The 22,502-nt window shown below is 28.7% G+C and overlaps 2 protein-coding genes across 2 annotated transcripts; both read left to right on the forward strand.

The window, feature by feature from the left end:
- The first annotated feature begins 26 nt into the window (after positions 1–26).
- LOC149512187 (small ribosomal subunit protein eS27y-like) lies at positions 27–969 on the forward strand. The gene is made up of 4 exons (XM_089753109.1): positions 27–165; positions 290–391; positions 488–516; positions 625–969. The coding sequence occupies exons 1-4, from the start codon at positions 163–165 to the stop codon at positions 749–751; spliced, it is 261 nt and encodes an 86-aa protein (XP_089609235.1). The 5' UTR covers positions 27–162; the 3' UTR covers positions 752–969.
- A 12,111-nt stretch (positions 970–13,080) lies between these two features.
- On the forward strand, positions 13,081–15,719 carry LOC111313135 (ribonuclease 3-like protein 3). Its single transcript, XM_022913831.2, has 3 exons — positions 13,081–13,560; positions 15,056–15,202; positions 15,343–15,719. The coding sequence occupies exons 1-3, from the start codon at positions 13,153–13,155 to the stop codon at positions 15,637–15,639; spliced, it is 852 nt and encodes a 283-aa protein (XP_022769566.2). The 5' UTR covers positions 13,081–13,152; the 3' UTR covers positions 15,640–15,719.
- The last annotated feature ends 6,783 nt before the right edge of the window (positions 15,720–22,502 follow it).

Below are 22,502 nucleotides of genomic sequence, written 5' to 3' on the forward strand. Positions count from 1 at the left end.
AATCTTTAATTGGCTTTCAGTAGAATCATAAATCAAACCGCGTCTTGGCATTTCAAAGTCCACCGAAGGGCCCAACAACCCAAACCCTAATATCCTTGTTACCGCTTTCTCTTTCTGCTGCTTCAAAATCCGTAGCGCCGCAACGCCATCGCCACCGCAAACATGGTAAATCTCTCCTCATCCTTTCCCGTTAAACATTTACGGCTATTCGTTCACGTTACTTTTTCCCTTGTTATGTTTAACCGGTAAGGTCTGATTTGGGTTATTGTTGCATTTTGTGTGAATTAAGGTTCTTCAAAACGACATTGATTTGTTGAATCCTCCTGCCGAGCTTGAAAAGAAGAAGCACAAGCTCAAGCGTCTCGTTCAGTCTCCCAATTCCTTCTTCATGGTAATATATACTACTAGTGTTTAACCTTTCTTTCTTTGTTGTCATATCATGATTTGTTGTATGTAGTGGATTGACTTGGTTTTGTTTTTTGATCAGGATGTTAAATGCCAAGGCTGTTTCAACATGTAAGTTCGTATTGGGTTTTAGATTTATGGTTTTACATAGTATTTAATTTATATTTATATGGTTATTTCATTTCTTTATTCCTGGGTTTATACTTTTTTTTTTGTCAGAACGACTGTATTTAGCCACTCTCAAACTGTGGTGGTGTGTGGTAACTGCCAGACAGTTCTATGCCAGCCTACTGGTGGTAGAGCTAGACTCACTGAAGGATGCTCTTTCAGGAAAAAGGGTGACTAAATCTAATGGCTTCAATTGGAAAAATAGTTTTGTATGTTACATTATTTTGATGTGTTAAAATGTCTTAATTTTAGTAGCATCGTTAAGGATTTAGGAAACTAATTGAGTTCATGGGTTTACCTCAGTCAGTTTATGGACCAATACAAGAAAACTTGTTTACTATTGTTATTATTGTAGTGCATTTTTTTTTTTTGTTTTAATGAATGTTTTGAGTTGCATTTGATTAGTGTTTTTTATCTTAGAATTTCTTTTAAAGTTTTTCCAACTACATGGTTTACATTATAAAAATTTTAGATCGAATTACTAATTTTGATGTGGTTGATCTTATGATTGACAAATAGTGGGGATGTGGGGTGGTTAAGAGAATGAAGCTACTAATTGTGTAGATTACAACGTTGTTTTAGTTTCAGTGTACATGTCATTCAAGCGTGGTGATACACTGGAATTGCAAAATTTTGGCCATAATGGTTCTTGATACTTCTTTGAACCTCATTTGTCTTTGTGTATTGCTGTATACGGAAAGAAAAAAAAAAAAAGGAACAAACTCCATAGATTGATTTTATAGTTCTATTGTGTTTCCAGCAGTTTCATTGCGATCCATTTTTCTTACTGTAAATGCCCTAAGACACTTAGTTCATGCTATTAGCCTTTTACAAAGCTGCTGAGTGTATTATTGCATTTTATATCAGACCCTTTGACTCCATTCAGTGAGATGACATGGGTTATTCAAAATATTTGAGTTTTAGTGGGCATGAGATGTTTGATTTTCAAGAAAGTTAGTAAACTGCATTCATGTCTGCCATGTTTGTTATGAGTTTTTGCAAGCTTTGGCCTTATGCTAGATGTTGATATTTGATTATATTCATTCATTTTACAATAACTCCATGGATGACCTGGTTATTTGTTACTAGTTACCTGTTGAAGCAAGTTTCTTTGTTTCTGATTATTGTACATTAGTTGCATGATTAGCTTTGCATCTGGGTTAGTTTCAAAAAATGACACTACATACCATTAGGACAAAATTTTGTGAAAGCCTGAGTTCCATCCTCTTATAGATAGGGATAGTAATCACTCGACACTTGGATATCTTACAAACTAATAATTCCATCAGTAAGGACCTGAAGTCATTCACTTTACGTTGGGGTGCAAGAGGATTATACATTGATAATGTGTAATCAATTCGACTTTAGTTAATGTTTGATGTGAGTCTGTTTGTTATTAATTGGCCTGCAATTGTGGCCGCAGTGTGAAACTTGGGGTCGATATTAGACTCGTGAAATGATCATGTAAGGATTATTTGAGCAATAAGCAGCTGGATGGGAAAAAATGAATGGCAAAATTAATAGGAAATTAAACCTGTATTTGATCATGTACTTATATTACTTCTATCGATTTATATTTTTAAAATGGAGGGAAACATTATAAATTTTTTTGTGAAAGAAAAAAAAAATAGAAACTTATTAAAGCAAAAGAAAAAAAGGTGAAATTTAAATTTAGAATAAACTTGTACGAAGTTTTATTGATTTATACTTAAAAAAAAAAACAAAAACAAAATTGTGCCTCCTAAGCGAGGAATATTTTATTGGGTATACATGTTATTTACGTCGGCTATAATCCGTAGATAAGGTTTTCGGCTTTTCTTTAATAGTCGCAACCATATGAATATGAACTCAATCTTAATTATAGCTAGTAAGAAATTTGATATTTTATTTTAATAATGATGTGATGGATATTATATTATAAGTATAAAATTAGAGATTTGTATGATTTTAAACTTTTATTATTTATGAAAATAAAGATGAGTAAAATAATATCAGTCTTGTATTTATATTTTATATATATTTAATAAATATATTTTTATTAAATAATATAAATTATTATTTTAAATTTATTAAAATTAATATATTTTTATTAAAAAATATATTAATATATATTTATAAAAAATTATTTAAATATATAAATGATAAAAATAAAAAATATTTAAAAAATAAATTATAATTTTTATTTTTTTTAACTTATGAGTATAAAAATTATTTATAATCATTAAATGCTCGTAAAACTATTAATAAATAGAGTATAATTAAAATAAAATATTTTTTATTTTTATCATAAATTTTTATATTACATTTATATTTAATAAATATTTTAAATTTATTCATACCGAACATATGAATTATCGCGATAATATTAATAGCGTTTCGTTTTTTGCGCAAAACAGCGAAAGTTTACGCTCTTATTTATTTTACTGGGTATACATGTCATTTACGTCGGCTCTAACCCCAAAGACAAGGTTTCTGGCTTGTCCTTGATATTTGTATCCATATATGATATGAGTTCACTCTTCTTTATTTCACCTATATAAAATTGTGAATAAGATGATTTATTATTACAAGTGGTAATTAGGGTATAATTTTAACATTTAATGATTATTTATATAAAAAATCAAAATAAATAATTATTATTGAAAATAAAAGATGTTCGTGAATAAGCTCGATGGTGTTAGGTAGTGTCGTACCAAACTTGACATTTGGAAAACTAAGTTTGGGCGATCCAAAACTTTGTCCATGGACTTTAGCTTTTAATTATTAAAATAATAAATTATATTAATATTTTCGATTGTTTTAAAATAAAATTTAAACAAAGGCATTATAATTTAATAGAATGTCTACATTAAATTGGACGAGTGGGGCTGAGTTTCAAAGTTTTAAGTACAAACTCGAATAAAAATGGATTAGACTTATAGACTTGGACAGGTAATCTTATTCTCGGATAAGTGTACTTGATTTTCAAGAATTCTTTACTTGTTAACTGTTTTGCTAATTATATGTTTCTTCCGTCTCATTTTTTTAAAATTTTTTTTATGTTTCTAAATTATATCTTTTTTTTAATATTTAAAACTTTTATTTTTTATATTTTAAAATTTTTATTTTTTTATAATTAAATTTTAATATTAAGCACATTAAATTTAAAACTTTTTTTTAAAATTTTATGAAAATCAATAACACAAACAATTTGAGATGTAAATTCAATTAGGTCATTATTTTATTTTGGTATTTGAGATAGTTAATAATTAAACTTAATAATTGAAGTTTCTGATTAAAAAAATTTTGATAATTGAAGTTAAGAGTTTAATATTTTATAATTATTTTATATGTAACACTTTATCCTGCACCTATGATATAATGATTCATTAATTTCATTACTTAATTTGAGTTTATTTCATTCTTACTTTATTATTTATCTTTTTCTTACAATAAAAAAAAAACAAAAAATATATTTATATGCAAGAATAAATAATTTTTTGAATAAGTAAAACTTAAAGATTAATATATAAGATATATTAATTTTGTTTAATAGACAATTATATCAAATAAAAATTTAAAATCATACTTATAATAAAAATATAAAATTTTTAAAGATTTTTTAAGCTACATATAAAAACAAATGAAAATTTTACATATTTAATATTTTTAAAAATTTTGTTTAATTTCAGTGATGTCAATATATGAAAATTATAAAAAAAGATATAGTATTATTATTTATACCCATGTAAACATTTTTTTTTTAAAATTGAGAGAGGTGAATTGACCCACTAACTCGTACCTCCCACTAATAACTAATAAACTTTTGGCTACTTTCCATCTATGATTAACAACAAGGGAAAAGAAAAAGAAATAATAATAAAAAAAAGACTGCGATTCAACGCTGTACCACCATGAACATGGTTTTTCTTGGGCCACAAGAAGGAATGTTTCCGGTCGTTTGGTGCATTGAACACATCGGCCAGCCAATGGCTGACGAAGACCGAGCTAAGGTCTGTCGTTTGTCGACCCTCTTGTTAAGGAAAAAATTCTTTTGTTTTGTCTAAGGCTAGTAGCCGTCACACTCGTTGCAAAACTTTGAGGCGTGTCAAAACTGAACAACAAACTTTTTCTGTTTGTCTTTTAATTCTTTTTGATTAAAGGAAAATACAAGTAAAGTTCATACATTTTTATTTAATAATTCATTGTCTATGTTCATGCTTTGTTTTTCTTTGTTTGCTACGGAAACTTCAATTCTCGATCGATAGTAGCTATGCTACTTGAAAACTTCAAAAACGTCTGATGCAACGTTAACCGTTTATTATTTTTTTATGGAGACCGTTTTCGAAAAGGTTGAAATTATTTGATTGATGAAGCGAGCTCCTCGCGATAAATATTTGATTTCTTCTGTAAAAATAATTGTATTTAAAAAAATTATAAATGTTGTAATTTAAATTTTAATTTTATTAAATTTTAATTTTTTAAAAATAATTAAATTAAGTTTCAAATTTCTCTTTAAATTTATTTTGCCCTTGAGATCTTTGGACAACAATAATAACATTGTGAAGGATGAAATTACAATAATAAATAAATTTATGGTTGAAGTGGTTATTAAAAATATTTAAAAGATAAAACAATCATAAAATACATACTTTAAAATATTTAAAACTAATAAGTTTACATAATAGTTTATATATATATAAAATTGAATAATCAAACTATCAAACATTCAACTTAATTAAAATAGGCTAATAATCACGTGATTATTAATAAAATATTTTTAAATTTAATAAATAAAATTTAATTTTTAAATATAAGAAATAAAAAAGATTAAAAAAAATTGCATTTAACATATCTAAAAAGCCAAAAAATCTAATACCAAAATATTTCATCTAAAGATAAATTTATATTCACAAAAAGTTGAATTTAAACCCCTTTATCGAAGCACATAATCCCCCCACGCCTCCAGCCGTGACGTGTACATCATTTCCTCTTCTTCTGACTTGTCTCGAATATGCTTGTACCGCAAGGATAAGGGTTTTGACCTTATTATTAAATGTAGCTTTTTTTGCTTTGCTAAAAGGCTAAAAATCCTTTACATATTTATACATCAAACTTAGCTGGTATGCTTTTGGCCGCATTTTACATGCCTTTGTATATTTGTACATGGGTATGCTTTTGTGGTAAAGGTGTAAATAAATAGAATTTTTAATGAATTGTTTATGAATATATTTAATTTTTATTTGTTTATTAAATTTAATAAATAATTTTAAATAATATTTTTATATTTATTTATTAAATAAATTGAATACGAACATAAATCTATTTGATTTGTTTATATTCATTTAAAATTTGTTTGTTTAAATTTATTTAATTATAATTTATTTATTATTAATTAATATGTTCATTTATATATGTTTGTAAATATATTCGTTTAATATTCATAAATAAATTCGTTTAACTAAATACGAACCGACTATAAATAAAATATTAATTAAACAAACCGAACATAAACACATAAAATAATTTTTTTAGTGAATACGAATCAAGTACGAACACCTTTAAAAATAAACGAACAAATTATAAATATATATTCTTTCATTCATATTCAAATCGTTTACAATTTTACTTTTTGATATCATTTTACATGCTTAAACACTTTACTTTTAACATTGCTTGCTCTCTACTTGCTTAGTTTTAGCTACCCAAGTAAAAAATGTACTAAAATTTTAAAAAGGAAGTCTTCATTGTGAAGAAAATAAATTGGAAGAAAAAAAAATGAAAAGGAAGCAATCGCTCTATATCACTATGCTATAACCAGGGGAAGCTATCCATAAAAGTCTTACTATTATATATATGCTTTGTTTGAAAGGTGTCAATGACAAACAGACATTTTGATACGGTGGAAAGCTCTTTTTATTGCCCAATTAAATGAAGCAATAGTAAAAATTGGTAATTCCTAAGTAATTTTTCAGTTTTATAAAACATAAAAAGGCCATCAATACTCTATTAAAATATTTTAAAATAATTTTGTATAAATTAATATGATTTAATCAAAAGATACTTGGTTATATTCTAATTGGGCTTTTGAAATTTAAAAATTAACTTCACCCGTAAATTCATTACAAAAAAAAAAAAGTTTTGTTTAAGGAAACTTTGAAGGGGTTACATCTAATAAATGGCTAATAAAATTTAAAAAATTTATAAGCAAGACTACCAGATATAGTAAAAATAATAGTGCAGAAATATAATGTTCAGTTATATTGAAGATGTATATTTAGGTCAATATTTAAGTACAAAGAGATTTTGTATTAAAGAATATTATAATTTTTTGATTTAGTGGTAAAGAGGAAGTCCTAAATCCTTAGGTCCTATATTTAAATTTTATTGTGTGTGGGTTTAATTGTTTAGTTATATTATAGTTTATTATTATTCAATAATTATAACTTGATTATGATGTAATAATTAATTATTTAATTGATTATATTGATGTAATATTTGATTATGATTATTGTCGTAACGGTTTTGGAATCGTTAGACCTAATGTATTTTAAAAACGAAAAAAATAAAAAGGAGTCACCACCAATTTTTGTTAGGGTGTGATTGGTCATCCAAAAATTTATTTTTTTAATAAAACTATAAAAACAGATTTAAAGTTTATCAAAAAGATAAATTTTATTTTATAAAAAATCAAGTTGGGTCCGGGAGTCAGTTATGTGTGTGGAAGGATTAGCACCCCCACAACGCCCATAAATTGGTACCATTTAATTATGTGCTATTTTCGGTATTGGATAAAAATGGTTTTGACTTGAAATTTAATACTAATTCCCTTCGTTTTAAAAAATATTTTTTGCTAAAATTTTTATTTAAAAATATTGAGAAAATCTTTAAGTTAAAGAATTATCTTAAAATTTTTCAACATCTAAGCAGAATTTAAAATAACTCTTTTTGCTTAAGATTTAACATAACAATCTTTAAAATAAAATAATACTTGTAGACACCCAATTGGGTCCAGGCCCAGATCAATTGGGCCTGGCCCAAATGGGTAAGCCCAATTCAATTTTATCTTGTATTTTTTTTTCTTCTTCTTTTGTATTTTATGTATTGTATTATTTATTATTATTATTATGTATTAATATATGTATATATTTATTTATTTATTTTTTGTTAATATTTATGTGTATTTTATTATTTATGTATATATATATTTTTATCTTTTTTATTTTATTCATTTTGGTATTTTTACTTATCTAATTATATATCTGATATATTTTTTTATTATTATTTATCCTATAATATCTGCTGATTTATCTTTTCTAATTATCTAGTTTTTATTTATTTATTTTGATTTTTATTTTGGAGGGCTAGGATTGAAAGTTGAAGAATCCCACTGGGAGTGGGAATTCAATCAGAAGAGTCCAGACTGGATTCAAAGATTGAATTCCCGTCCAAAGGGGAATTGGGATTGATCAGAAACTCTTGATCAATCCCTATATAAAGCACCTCTTGGAACATAATGAAACACACAAAAAACAGTAAGCAAAGCTACTGATTTGAGAGAAAAGGAGGCGTATAAGAAGCTAGGAAAAGTTTAGGAGTGTTCTGGGAGTGAGAAAAAATTTTTAGAGATTTTTGGCGAAAAATTTTTCTGGAAATTTCTGGGAAATTTCCAGATTCCGGCAAAAATTCTGGCGAAATTTGAATTTTCCGGCAACAATTCCGACGAACATTGAAGTTTCCGGCGACCAGCCCAGTTTCCGGCAAAGAATCCCAGAAACCGACGATCTTCCGACCAACTTCCGGCGAAATTTCCAGATTCCGGTGAAAATTTTCAGAATCCGACACCGGTGTTCTTCAGTTTTTAGAGAGAAATGAGAGGAAAAGGGAAGAAGAGAGAGAGAGGGAGGAGCGTTCTACCGAAAAAACAAAGGGGATTACCTTTTATACCCTCCCAAAACGACGTTGTTTTGGCCTTAAGTAACCCAGAGGATCCGCGCGTTTTGCCGAACCCGACCCGACCCGCCAAGCCGCTCCCCCCGAGCCGTTTTCTTTTCCTTGAGCCGAGCCGAGCCGAGCCGCTATCCGAGCCGCTCCATGTTTTTTTTTTTTTTTTCTTTGTTTATTTGTTTATTTTATTTGTTTATTTATTAGATTAGGTTTATGTAATATTCTTTTTATTTATTTTATTTATTATTTTATTTTCTTTAAATAAAAATAAAAAATTCCAAAAAAAAAAATATTTTTTAGGGAAAAGTTGAAAGTATCAATTTTCCTTAAAAGAAAAATAAATTTCCAAAAAAAAAATATTTTTAGGGAAAAGTTGAAAGTATCAATTTTCCTTAGAAATAAATTTCCAAAAAATATTTTTGGAGAAGAGTTGAAAGTATCAATTTTCCTCAGAAATAAATTTCAAAAAAAAAATATTTTTAGGGAAAAGTTGAAAGTATCAATTTTCCTTGAAAATCAAAATTTCAAAAAAAATATTTTTGGGGAAAAGTTGAAAGTATCAATTTTCCTTAGAAATAAATTTTCAAAAAAAGGGTTTTTGAGAAAAAGTTGAAAGTATCAATTTTCCTTGAAAATCAAAATTTCAAAAAAAAATATTTTTGGGGAAAAGTTGAAAGTATCAATTTTCCTCAGAAATAAATTTCAAAAAAAAATATTTTTAGGGAAAAGTTGAAAGTATCAATTTTCCTTGAAAATCAAAATTTCAAAAAAAATATTTTTGGGGAAAAGTTGAAAGTATCAATTTTCCTTAGAAATAAATTTTCAAAAAAAGGGTTTTTGAGGAAAAGTTGAAAGTATCAATTTTCCTTGAAAATCAAAATTTCAAAAAAAATATTTTTGGAGAAAAGTTGAAAGTATCAATTTTCCCTAAAAAAAAATTCATTCTTTCCTTCCTTTCTATCTTAATTTTGATTTTGTTTTTTTTTCTTTAAATAATCCGACGACGGAGCCTCTGTAAGTGAAACAGTAGTTTTTCTTGCATACTCCTGAGGTGAGGGAATTTTCTCAATTTTCTGCTAAAAGTATTAGAGTCAATTGAGAATAATTTTCAATAATTAACTACTTGGTAAAATTTTAAGGCTTTTGGATAACACAAATTTCAGCTGGTACCATCTTTTGATGGGCGTTGTGAGGGTGCTATAACCTTCCTCACACGTAACTGAACTCCCGAACCCTGTTCTGGTTTGTAGACCCGAACCTATTCTTTTAGGGGCCCTTAAACTTAGGTGTTCCCTAAAAAGACAGATTCTTTAGGTGGCCAATCGCACCTAGATAAAAAAGATTGGTGGCGACTCCCTAAAAGTCAATGTCTAGCGATAGGTCCCCGGATCTAGACGTTACGACAACACTCTTTATAGAAAATTGTTGGTCTCTAACATTTAGACAGAGTACTAAGAATTATTTTTTTCGGAATATTTTTTTTATTTTATTATGTAATATCACAATTTTTTTAAAAAAAGTATTATTTTTTTTTATTATAAAATATTGTATCATCAAGTAGTAAATAAAAATTAAAGTTAGAATAGTGCAAATAATTACTGATAATAACATACTAACGTATGTATGCCAATGAATGTTACGTAGGATGAGATGCAATTTAAAAGTTGGATTCTTAAGTATAATGAGGCCACTCCGACTCTCCAATATTTAGGCAGAGCTTAGATGCGATTGTTTATATTTAAGATTCCAATTTACTGTTTACTTTTTATTTATTAATCTTATTATTAATGCGAATTACGAAATCGTGTAAAAAGACTTAACGAAGTAAAGTTTCCTAAATATCCCATCATCTAGGCGGCATTCGAAAACAAATTATTTTAAATGAGATTTTCATATGTGTCCTTAAGATTTTTAGAAAGTTTTGAGTAAGGGCTTGAGTAGAGGTTTTGAAGGTTTGGTTTTAAAATTTAGAGGGTTTTAAGGCTTGAATTTTAGGATACGAAAGGTTTAGGATTTTTATTTTAAAGTTTAGAGATTTTAGGGTTTGGGTTTTGAGGTTTGAGGTTTTAATTTAAGGGTTTGGATTTAAAGGATTTCGGATTTTAGGGGTTTTAGAAAACGTGAACATCTCTAAAAATCTCCAACATGTAGATAGATTTTCGAAATAAGTTTAATTTTTCTAATTTTTTAAAAATTAATTTAAGAAACATAATTTTTTTATAAAAATGTTTTTTTTAAAAGGTTCCTTTTTTATGAAAACTTATTATAAAAAATATTATTAACTTATTTAGTATTTTTTATAATAATAATTCTCCAACATCTAGGTGAAATTATTATTTTTGAAATATGATTTAATTCCCTCCAACATTTAGGTAGGAAAAATAAAAAAAAATTCTATTATTATTATTATTTAAGCATTTTTAATATTTTTTAAACTATTATCTTACTTATTTTCATTATTATTATTAAAACAATTAACTATTTATCCTAAAAAATTTAAAAATTTATCATGCATAAATATATAAAAATACTTAAAATAACAAAAATAATAATATATAAAAAAATTACAAAATTAAAAAAAAAAATTTTTTACTTGAACCGAACCGGTCAATGGCTGTTCTGTTGGACTGAAAAGAGGCCAGTTCGACACGCAGTTTGGTTGAGCTGGTTGAGGAGCGGTTTAGACCGATTCTATCAAATCGGTTAAGGTTGCTGAATAATTGAGTTGAGGGGTCGGTTGCGCAGACCCGAGGTCGGGCTCGGGTCAACGCGCGGATCTTTTCTTACCTAATACGACGTCGTTTTAGCCTTAAGGCCTTTATATATAACTAAATTTTTTTTTTGTTTCAGTCTTTTTCTATTTCAGAAAAAAAAAAGAGGGGAGAGCTCTAGAGCTTCTTCGCCTTCCAGTCGTTAGATCGTCGTCGGTTCACCGTCGACGATGCTGCCAATGATCGTCGGTGGCCGAAAAACTTTCAAAATAGCCTAAAAATTTCTTTTTTTCATTCTTTTTTCGAAATTGACTTTGTTTTTGCCAGAAACAGCCCCGATCGTCGTAGATTGGGGCTTGAAGTTTTCTGCCTTTTTTTTTTTTTTAAGGAGAGACTAATATGATTTTTTCTTTTGCAGGTAGCATGGCGTTGGGTTCCTCCCTACGAGGAAGACTGTGTTTGTCTATTTTTTGTTTTTGTTTTCTTTGGTTTGGGTATTTGGGTGTGGGTTTGAAATTTGGATTTTTTATGCGTGGGGATGGAGGTTTTGTCTAGGGCTGTTGAAAGTGTTTTGAGGGGGTAGTTCGTCTAAGCTCGAGGGTTTATCGTAGGGGTGAATTGAATAGGTTTTTTTTTTTTTTTTTTTTTTTTTTCTAGAAAGACTGAAGGGGAAAGGGGCTGTTGGTTTTAAAGAGCTTTAAATAGAGGGATCTAGGTGGCTGTAGGGTGACTGTAGGTGGGTTGAACAGGTAAGGGTGAGTAAATGGTCAGTTTGATCGGTTCAGTTTGAAAAAATCAATAACCAACTTAACCGACTTTCATTTAACAAATAATCGAACCGATCGAATATTATTAAATAACCGATCATAACCGAACTGATCAAAATCGGTTCGGTACGGTCGGTTCGATTATATAATCGATTTTTTTATCATTTTTTTCTTATTATTAATAATTATTTAACCACAAATTTAATTCAATAAAATTCAAACTCTAGTATCATTTAAACTAAACTACTAAATAATTTAATAATTTCAACAATATTTTACAAAAAAATAAATAAAAATATTTATCTCAATTTTTTTTTATTTTTAATTATTAGAAAGTCGGTTAATTCGGTTAGTGCGGTTATCAATTTTAAAAATCGAAAATCGATTATAACTAAAACTGAATAAATCGAACTGATTCAACCGAATTCGCTCGGTTTAGATCGGTCTAGTCGGTTCAAACCGACTTTTGCTCACCCCTATGAATAGGGGGTTGGATAGGGGGCTGGTTGGGGGCGACGGCGACTCGTATCAACCCTCTGGTTTCTGTCTCCTTTTTTTCTTTTATTATTATTATATTTTTTAAATTATTATTATTATTAATATTATTAAAATTATTATTATTAAATTGAAATGAATACAGTAAATCCGAGTAAAATCGGTGTCTATAATTATAACATAAAGCTTTCAATTCTCTTTACTTAAGTATTGACAGTAAATAATCTATTTATCCGATATGAGTTTTAAATCTTAACATTTATATTTTTTTTCTTAATTCTAGATTACAGATTACTTTGTAAAAAAAAAAAAAACTTGTCTTTCTATAATTTAAATCTATTAAAATTAAGGTTAAAAAAGTACGTAAAACTTATTTTGTTTTATACATTGTTTTTGACAATTAATTTTAATATATTTAAGAAATGAGACTAAATCGTTCTTTTTTTTTTTTTATAAATTTTACTTGCCTCTTTCATCTTTTGAATTTATTAAAATTAATTGTTAAAAAATATATAAAAGTTTTAGTCGGTTGTTTCCCATTAATGTTTTGACATTATTATTTTTCAAAACTGGTAACATTATTCAACTTTTTCGTATAGTCCAAATCTCTTTCTCTATATAAATAAAGAAACAATGCTATCTGTTTCAATTCATCAACCCCTTCCCATTTGCAATTTACAATGACCGCCGTCGCCATGGAAACACAAGAGGACAAAGGATTGGATCAACTGCAAAGAGAAAATGAGTCGCCAATCGAGTCAACCCAGAATATAAACTCGCTACCGAGCCTCGATGAAGTGGAAGGGATCCTGGGCTACAAGTTTAACAACAAACGGTTGTTGGAAGAGGCTTTCACACATGCTTCGCTAGGGGAGTGCTTCTCCAATGAGCGGTTAGAGTACGTGGGTGACTCCGTTCTTAACCTACTATTCACCAAAGAGCAGTACTTTGAATACCCTGATTTGTGGCCAGGAGCTTTGACCAGGCTCCGAGCAGCTAATGTCAACACCGAGAAACTAGCTCGTGTCGCCGTTAAACATGGATTGCATCGCTATCTGCGTCATAAGAAACCTCTTCTTGAGGAGCAAGTAAGTGGTCAAAAGTTTTTTTTTTTTTTTAAATTGTTTTTAAATCAAATAAAAAGATATAATTCTAAGAATTGGATTTCTTTAATCAAGATTAGGTTTGAGATTTTAGGAGATAATATCATCAAGAGTTTTGACTTTTTAGAGATAATAATATATATCTATTTTTTTCATTAATTTTAGTTTAGGAGTTTGATTTTTTTTTTTTACAAAAGTTTTGAAAATAAAAAAAAAAATTGCATGCAATAGAATTTATATCTCCATTTTATTAAATATAATATCTTATGAGTAACTTTTATAAATCAACTAATGTTTATTTGTTTTTTTAGTTAATCAACAGTTCTGAATCCGTAGGAGTTTTGGATAAAGTTTTAGCTGTTGAAATCTTAGCTGATAGTGATGTGTCTAGTTTATAGATTTTAGTCTGAGTTGACATTTTCAAATATACTTGAAAAGTTTAGAGCTTTTTTGGCTTGAATTATAAGTTACATATGTTTTTTGAAGGATCCCGACATTTAATTTCCATTCAATTTCGTTGGTAATTTGTCAAACTTTGGTTAATTAAATTTTAGTTGAACCAAGAGACCAGTTGGAGTAAGAAAAGAATTTCAGTTTTGATCCTATGCATATAGGGGTGCAAAAAGAGTTTCAATTTCTTTTTTTTTTTTTTTTTTTTTTAGTTAAAGTCTTCTTTATTACTTTTTTTATTTGTTATTTGTTAATAATTATCATAATTATTATTTACATGCATAAAATTCAATCAATATAATTGTCCATCCTACATTCGTACAAAAAGTAATTTACTACTAGTAGTAATGCCTTTTGTTGAAACCTATAAAAAGAAAAAAAAAAGCACTTTATCAATCTTATTTATGTTATATAATTCTCATTGCATGTGATAATATATTATAATAACGTAGAGTAACAAATTTAGAGTCTAGGTGATAGGATTGATTATGATGATGAAATTAAAAATGATAATACTAGTGAAATTAGTTATTTAATGATGCTATTAGATATAGTAAAAATAAGTGATTGAGATATGAGTTTAATGCAATCATAACATTATGGTAAAATAAAAAATGAAAATAACTCTTTCTTCGATGATAAATTAAAGATATAGTGGGTTTAACTGCAGCATGAAGTATTTTCCAAATGCACCTCACGATGTAATTAATTTTAAAAAAAAAATTCGTTATGATGAAATTCAAATGAGAACTAATCTATGTTTAATGAGTAAATTAAGATTTAAATGATCATGGATTATTGTCTTATGTTTTTAATTAAGGTTTGTAGCTTAGTGAATTCCTTGCAGATTTGGATGGTAATTAGATTTTGTGAGTAGAGGCATTCATAAAAGGTTTGTCTTCAAGTCCACAAAGCATCTTCTTATGCTTGGGTGCAAGGATCATTATTTGGTAATTCTATATTTGGGTCAAGTGTACTTGACTTTGATTTTGTCATTTCTACCTAAAATCTAATCTAAAAAACCCCACAGATTCGACAATTTTCTAGAGAAATAGAGCGCTATCCTTTACATTCCAATGGACTGATTGACGTGCCAAAGGCGTTAGCCGATCTTGTTGAATCCACCATCGGGGCCGTTTTCATTGACAGCAATTCCTCCATTGATATTGTGTGGAAGGTACCTTGTATTTTTCTTTCACTTTCACCATTAATAATTTCTTGCAACTTCTCGTGAGTCTTCATAAATTTTATCTCCAATTCCAAAGGTTATACGGCTAAAATAAAATGAAATAAAATAAATGTATCATTGGCGTATAGGTGTTCAAGGTTTTGTTGGAGCCCATAATCAGGCGAGAGACACTGAAGACACACCCGGTGACCCAGCTGTACGAAGTGTGCCAGAAGAGAAATTTGAAAGTGAAATTCGTAGATTTATGGAAAGAAAGCACATCTTTCGATGTGCTCATCGATGACCAACTTGTGGGAAGAGGTGCATGTAGGCTCAAGAAGGAAATTGCACATAACAGGGCTGCCAAGGATGCATTGGACAATATTTGGAGAATCTTAGATCAAAGGGATAATAGTATTCCTGAAGAAACAAACTCTTTGACATGATGGATTCAAAATGTAAAAGCTGAAGTAAATTTAACACATATTTTAAATTATTTATGAATTAATAAGGCTTTGTTTGATAAGCGTTTTTTATTTTTACAAAAAAAAAAAGAGAAATTATCTTGCATACCTCCATTCACAAATAATTTAGTCTCTGCTGGTTTCTGACTGTAGACATGGCCATTTGAGTATGTTGAATGATGAAACCATATGTTTCATAAAAGTACTCTACAACAGAGTTCATTGTACCTCTTTCATCTACTGGAAAAGTCAGCTCTCTAGTTGCTTGTGATGTCAAAATGTTTCTACGGTACCTTGACGCCTCTAAACTTCCATTTAAATGGATATTAAGATTAGTTCTAATGAAATTCAAAGCAACGACGACGGTAAAATTAATTATTATAATAATAAAATTAAAATTAATAATAAAATATATGTTTAGATCATTGGATGCAAAGCAAGTGATAAGTGTAGTGAAAAAAATGATTATTAAGTTTATTAAATTAAAGTTTTTGTATAATTAAATTTATATTATATATTTAATATTTGTAAAAATAATAAATTATTAAAATTATTTTTATATATATAAAAATCAAAGTAAAAAAAAAAAAAAAAGAACAGCAATGGAATATAAATTTTAAATGTAATAAAGATATTACAGTCATGTAAGTATAAATGTAAGCGAAAAATAAGAAGTGAAAAGTAAACACGGAGGGCAATATTATCCATGAGCATCACGGTGAGTCACTGGGCACGTTATGCTTTAATGCCGATTGAGGGAAATGGTGCGATTAAAATGCTCCGTCATGCTGTTAGCAAATTTGTCAAATATCTTCCCGTAATGCGTTTAGCCAAAAAAAAAAAAAATCAAATCTCACTGAACATTACCTGTGTTTATTTTTGCAAATGAAACCTAAATGGTAGTTTGGATCTCACCGTAGCTCCAGTGCCATGAAATTCAGTCCTTGTATGGAAATAAATTAAATTGGCCATGTTTAGATTTCAGTGCGATAGCGGCATTTTCACAATGTTAAGCGGAATCCATCAGTGGGCAACTGAAATTGTTTTTTTTTTTTTTTTTTTTTAACTTTTACCCTAGTAGAACCTTGTAAGGATTAGTGATCCATTAAATAAATTTTTTTCTTTAAGTATGTAAATCTGTAAAGATTGAAAGATTTTTGTGATTAGAAGGTTCTTTCTTCTTATTTTTTATTTTGATTTTGTATTTAAAATTATAAAATAATTTTATTATAATTAAATTTAATATAATAAATAAATTTTACTATAATAAATTAATAGATAAACAAACTAATAAATAATAAATTTTATTATATAATCAACTAATAAATAAATAATTAAAAACCTACATAAAATTATAAAAAATAAAGAAAAAATTATTTCATATATTAAAATTATTTTTATTAATTATTAATTATTTATTAATAAAATTATTTTTAACATAAAAATAATTTAATAATTTAATAAATATTAAATGATTTACACATTTTAAATTAATGTTTTTAATAATCATTCATATTCTCATTACAATTCAACTCATTATCATATTATATTTATATCTGTAGATATCAAATTTTATTCGAATCTACTATTTTCAATCTTGGGTTTAATAATAGTAATAATATTGATTTAATTAATATAAAAAAGAGGAAAAAATCAGGATGGCAGTGGTGCCTTACACGCCACCACTACCACCCACCACTGTCACCCACCACTGCCCCACCCACCCTGTCACCATCATCCCCAATCCCATCGGAGCCCCTGCACCTTACTTGCCCTAATTGCTCAAAACCATCAACCTTACCCTGCCATCACACCCATACCTCACCAGACGTATGCTCTATTGGCTACCACCATTTTCAACCCTATAAAGCCCCCAACATTTCCCCTTTCAGCCTCTCTCGGACACCCTCTTTCGAAAATCTTCGGATAGATCTTTAAAACCTCTAGACATATTGCCCTTAGCACCATTTCGTTTCGAGCCCAAACATCAAGTCAAACCTTTCCCTTTAACAACCCCAAATAGAACCCACACCAACCACAAAAAAAAAGAAAAACAGAAACAAAAAGACAAACACAGTCTTCCCCATAGGGAGGAACCTCAGCGCCGAAGCTCTCCGCAAGAACAAAAAAATCAGGTCAGTCTTCGATTTACAAAAAAAAAAAGAAAGAAAAGAAAAAAGAGAAGAAACAGAAATCTTTAAACCCCGATCTATGTTGATCGGGGCTTTTTTTCGTGAAAAAGATAGCAAATCCAAGCTCAGGGGGTTGATAAGGGTATTTTGGTGAATTCGGGAAAATTTTTGGTCATCGACGGTGACCAACGGCGGTTGGCGGGACGGCACGGCACTGGACTCCGATCGAAGCCAGAGAGCATTTTCAGACCAGAGAGATTTTTTTCTAGCAGAAGAAGAAATGAGCAAATTTTTTTTTTGAGGTTTCTATAGAAAATTAAACAGCTCAAAACGACGTCGTTTTGACAAGGGAGGATTCGCGCGTGGACTCGGACCCGAACCGAGGTCCGAGCAACCAACTCGATAACCCGACTCCTTAGCAAATCTGAATCGGTTTGACCAAACCGGACCGAGCCACTCCATAGATCGGCTCGAATTGCTCCTCAGTCGACTCAACCGAATCGCATGTCGAACTGAACCTTTTTCGATCCAATCGAACCACTGTTGATCGGACCGTTGAACGGTCCGATTCAGGTAAAAAAATTTTTTTTAATTTTTTTTATATATTATTATTTTTGTTATTTTGAGTATTTTTTTATATTTATGCATGATGAATTTTTAAATTTGTTAGGATAAATATTTAATTTTTTTAATAATAATAAAAATGAAAACAAGTAAGATAACTAATAAAAAATATTAAAAATGCTTAAAATAATAATAATAATAATCTAAAAAATTATAATAAGAATAATTTTTCTTATTTTTCCTACCTAGATGTTGGAGGGAATAAAACATATTCCTAAAAATAATTTTACCTAGATGTTGGAGAATTATTATTAATAAATTTTCATAAAAAAAAATATAAAATAAATTTTTAATTAATTTTCAAAAATCACTAAAATCGAACTTGTTCCGAAAATTTGCTTAAATGTTGAGGATTTTTAGAGATGTTTGCTTTTTCTTAACAAAACGAAATTTTAAACGCTAATTCTTAAATTTCAAAACCCTAAAACCTCATAACCTTTAAATCCAAACCTCAAAACCAAAAATCCCTAAAATCTAAATCTTTAAATCAAAACCCCAAACCTCAAATTTTAAAACCAAAACCCTAAAATCTCCAGAGTCTAAAATCAAAATCTTAAACCTTCCATACCCTAAAATCCAATCCTTAAGACCCTCTAAACCTTAAACCAAACCCTAAAACCCTCAAAACTCAACCAAAAATCCTAAAATTCGAATCTTCAAAATCTTGAAATCTTAACCTTTAAAACCTCTACTCAAGCCCTTACTCAAAACATTTTGAAAATCCTAAGGACATATGTGAAAATCTCATTTGAAGTAATTTATCCCCGATTGTCTCCTAGATGATGAGGTGTTTAGAAAACTTTACTTCGTTAAATTTTTTCACACGAGTTCTTAATTCACATTAATAATAAGATTAATAAATAAAAAATATAATAGTAAATTAGATTTTTAAATATAAACAGTCGCACTTAAGCTCTACCTAGATATTAGAGAGTCAGAGTGGTCTCATTATACTTAAGAACCCAACTTTTAAATTGTATTTTTTTTTGCATGACATTCATTAGCATACATACATTAGCGTGTTATCATTATTCTCTCTTTAATTTTTATTTACTATTCGATGATAAAATTTTTATAATAAAAAAAGAATAATACATTTTAAAAAAATTTTGTGATATTATAAAATAAAATAAAAATAACATTCCAAAGGAAATAATTCTTGGTATTCTGCTTAGATGTTGGAGAGTCACTAACAATTATCTTTTATAAAGATTGTTATTTCATTTTAAGGATTATCGTGTTAAATCTTAAGCGAAAAGAGTTATTTTAAATTCTTTCTAGATGTTAGAGAATTTTAAAATAATTTTTTAACTTTAAGATTTTCTTAATATTCCTAAATAAAGAGCTTTAGCAAAATTTTATTTTTTCAAATGAAAAAAATTAATGTTAAATTTCAAATTAAAATCATTTTTATCCAACACTGAAAATAACGCATAATTAAATGGTAACAATTTATGGGCGTTGTGGGAGTGCTAATCCTTTTCCATATGTAACCGACTCTCGGACCCAACCGATTTTTCGTAGATAAAAAATTTATCTTTTTGATAAATTTTAAACTCGCTTTTATAGTTTTATTAAAAAGATAAACTTTTAGGTGGCCAATCACACCCTAACAAAGATTGGTGGCGACTCCCTCATTTATTTCGATTTTAAAACTCCTTTACGTCTGACGGTTTCAAAACTATTACGACAGCTTGGCGACTCCATTGGGGACTTTAATTCGAGAGTCAAGCCAAAACTTTTAATTATTCGCTATTAAGAATTGTTGGATTTAATTAGTTTTATTTGATATTTCATTTAATCTCTTTTATTTTGATTTTTCAAAAATATATAAGTTAACGAATAAGATAAATTGTATGTTAGTCGTGATTTTATTTGCGTGTTTATGGTATTTCGATTAATACATTATTTTACATACACTTTGCATTTTCATGCATGAGCTCTAGACCCGGGCTCTATCCTTTTAGGAGGAATTGAAGTAGCTATGTTCTCATGAGGTGATAACCTTCGCATTTGCTAACGAACTTCCACTCAGATTAAACCCATTTCGTTAGTAGCCTGTAATGGGTGAGGATTGGGGAGCCTTATTAGTTTATAATGGACAATGATGTGAGGAATAGTCTGGAAACCTTTAGACGCGTAAATCTTAACCCGACATATAGTAAGCCATAAGGTCCAACTTTAAGAAAGAGTCATGCTATCCCTTTTACGAGAAAATTACCTAAACTAGGGCACTATGTATATGATATTATGACGTATATTATACTTGCTCATTTATTTACTCATTATTTATTTATTTATTTATTTGTTCTATTTACATTATTAATTTGTTTAATTCTTTTGTTGTATTTAATTTTCTTGCATGCATCATATAGGTACCATATTTTTTAAAGGGTATTATTTTGGATCAATCTTCAGCAACAAAAACTTTTAAAAAACCTAAAAGATGTCATTCGTGTGTAAGAGCTATCTAAAGGTCAAGAGCCAATCAAAAAGTACTCAAGGGAAATAAGAAAATTGCTTAATAGATGGTCACATATCAGTGTTGCCACAATCAATGCATATGGATCTCAGTCAAAATGATATATCAGAATTAGAAGCTATTTGGAAACAATGAAAAACAGAGAGAAAGGAATTTTTTTTCAAGAAATACGGGACGTGGCATTGCTTATGTCGGTAAAGATTGATGAATAGCTAATGAGAGCCGTAATATAATTTTGAGATTTATTTTATCGATGCTTTGTATTCAACCAAGAAGACTTGGCCCTCACGATTGAAGAATATTCTTTTTTACTTCGGATAGAGTTTACCAATCAAGATAAGATCTATTGGAAGGAGCATAATATTGTCGGATATAGAAAGAAGTTAGCTAAGATCATGCAAGTAGGGGTTGAAGAGATAGACAAGCACAAGAAGGAAAAGAATGAGGTTGAGACTGTCTCATCAGCTTTTCTGCTCTAGTACATAAAGAAGATATTAATACTGATCAGGGGTTGGATGTGTTTGCTTTGGCCGTGTATAGATTGATGATATTCCCTAAGGTGTTAGGACATATAGAAGTATTAGTGGTTGATTTCTTTAAGCAATTAGATAAATGTAAAAACCTTTCACCAACTATTTTGGCAGAGACTGTTAGATCACTTAATTTTTATCTAAAAAAAGGTAAAAGACAATTTATAGGGTGTACGCAATTACTTTTTGTCTAGCTTAAAAGCCATTTTTGAGGAAAAAAAATATCATTTTGGTCATTCTCCGTTCATTTTGTCCCTATCAAAGAGTTTGTTGCTAAAGAATGAAAGAAATATTGGAAAAAAAGTCAGTGGTTAACATTCTTTTTGAAGATCACTAGCGAGGATATAACATGAAGGACACCATGAATGCTTCCGATGGCCATATTGTATAGTTATGGAGATGAGTCATGGGTACCTTTGTTAGGAATATAAGGGGCAGTGAGTTATGCGCCTCTTATGGTTTAAAGATAATATAACTCACGGCAGTTCATCCTTATGACTCATAGGCTCAATTCACTCGAGTTTAATTGTGGAACACCCAGTTATGTAAAGAGTTCATGAAATCATCAAAGCATAGAAACAGATCAATCGAATAAGCATAGCTAGATTCGTAAATAATGTTGAAGAAGGTTACCTTACATGGAGAAAGAAAAAGGTTAACAAAATTAGACCTCTACCAGTCAATGTTTTAGAAAAATTTTAGTTCTTATTTCAGTATCGGTATTGTCAATTTTTGAGATCGCCCAACGAGAGTTTGAGATTGAAAAGAAAAGATTAGAGAAAAAAAAGATGGCTATGATGGATCACGTTAACCAACTAAGATATAATTTGATAATGAAAGATGATGCAGTACAAAAGTTGACTAAAGAATGAAAAATATTGAAAGAGGATCTGTAAAATTTGCATAAAAAAATAAGAAATTGAGGTTGGACAGTAGACCTTTGAAGGGATCCAAGAAGGATGTAGAAGAATTATGAGATATGGTGGAGTATTGAAAGAATAGAGCTCGAGAGAACAAAGAAATAAAGAACATCATGAATGGAAAGAAAAACTTTCAGGAGTTTTTGAAAAGGTAGCA

This window comes from Durio zibethinus, chromosome 23 (genome assembly GCF_047325235.1).
Source record: "Durio zibethinus cultivar Kanyao isolate XHJ-2024 chromosome 23, ASM4732523v1, whole genome shotgun sequence".
Classification (NCBI taxonomy): Eukaryota; Viridiplantae; Streptophyta; class Magnoliopsida; order Malvales; family Malvaceae; genus Durio; species Durio zibethinus.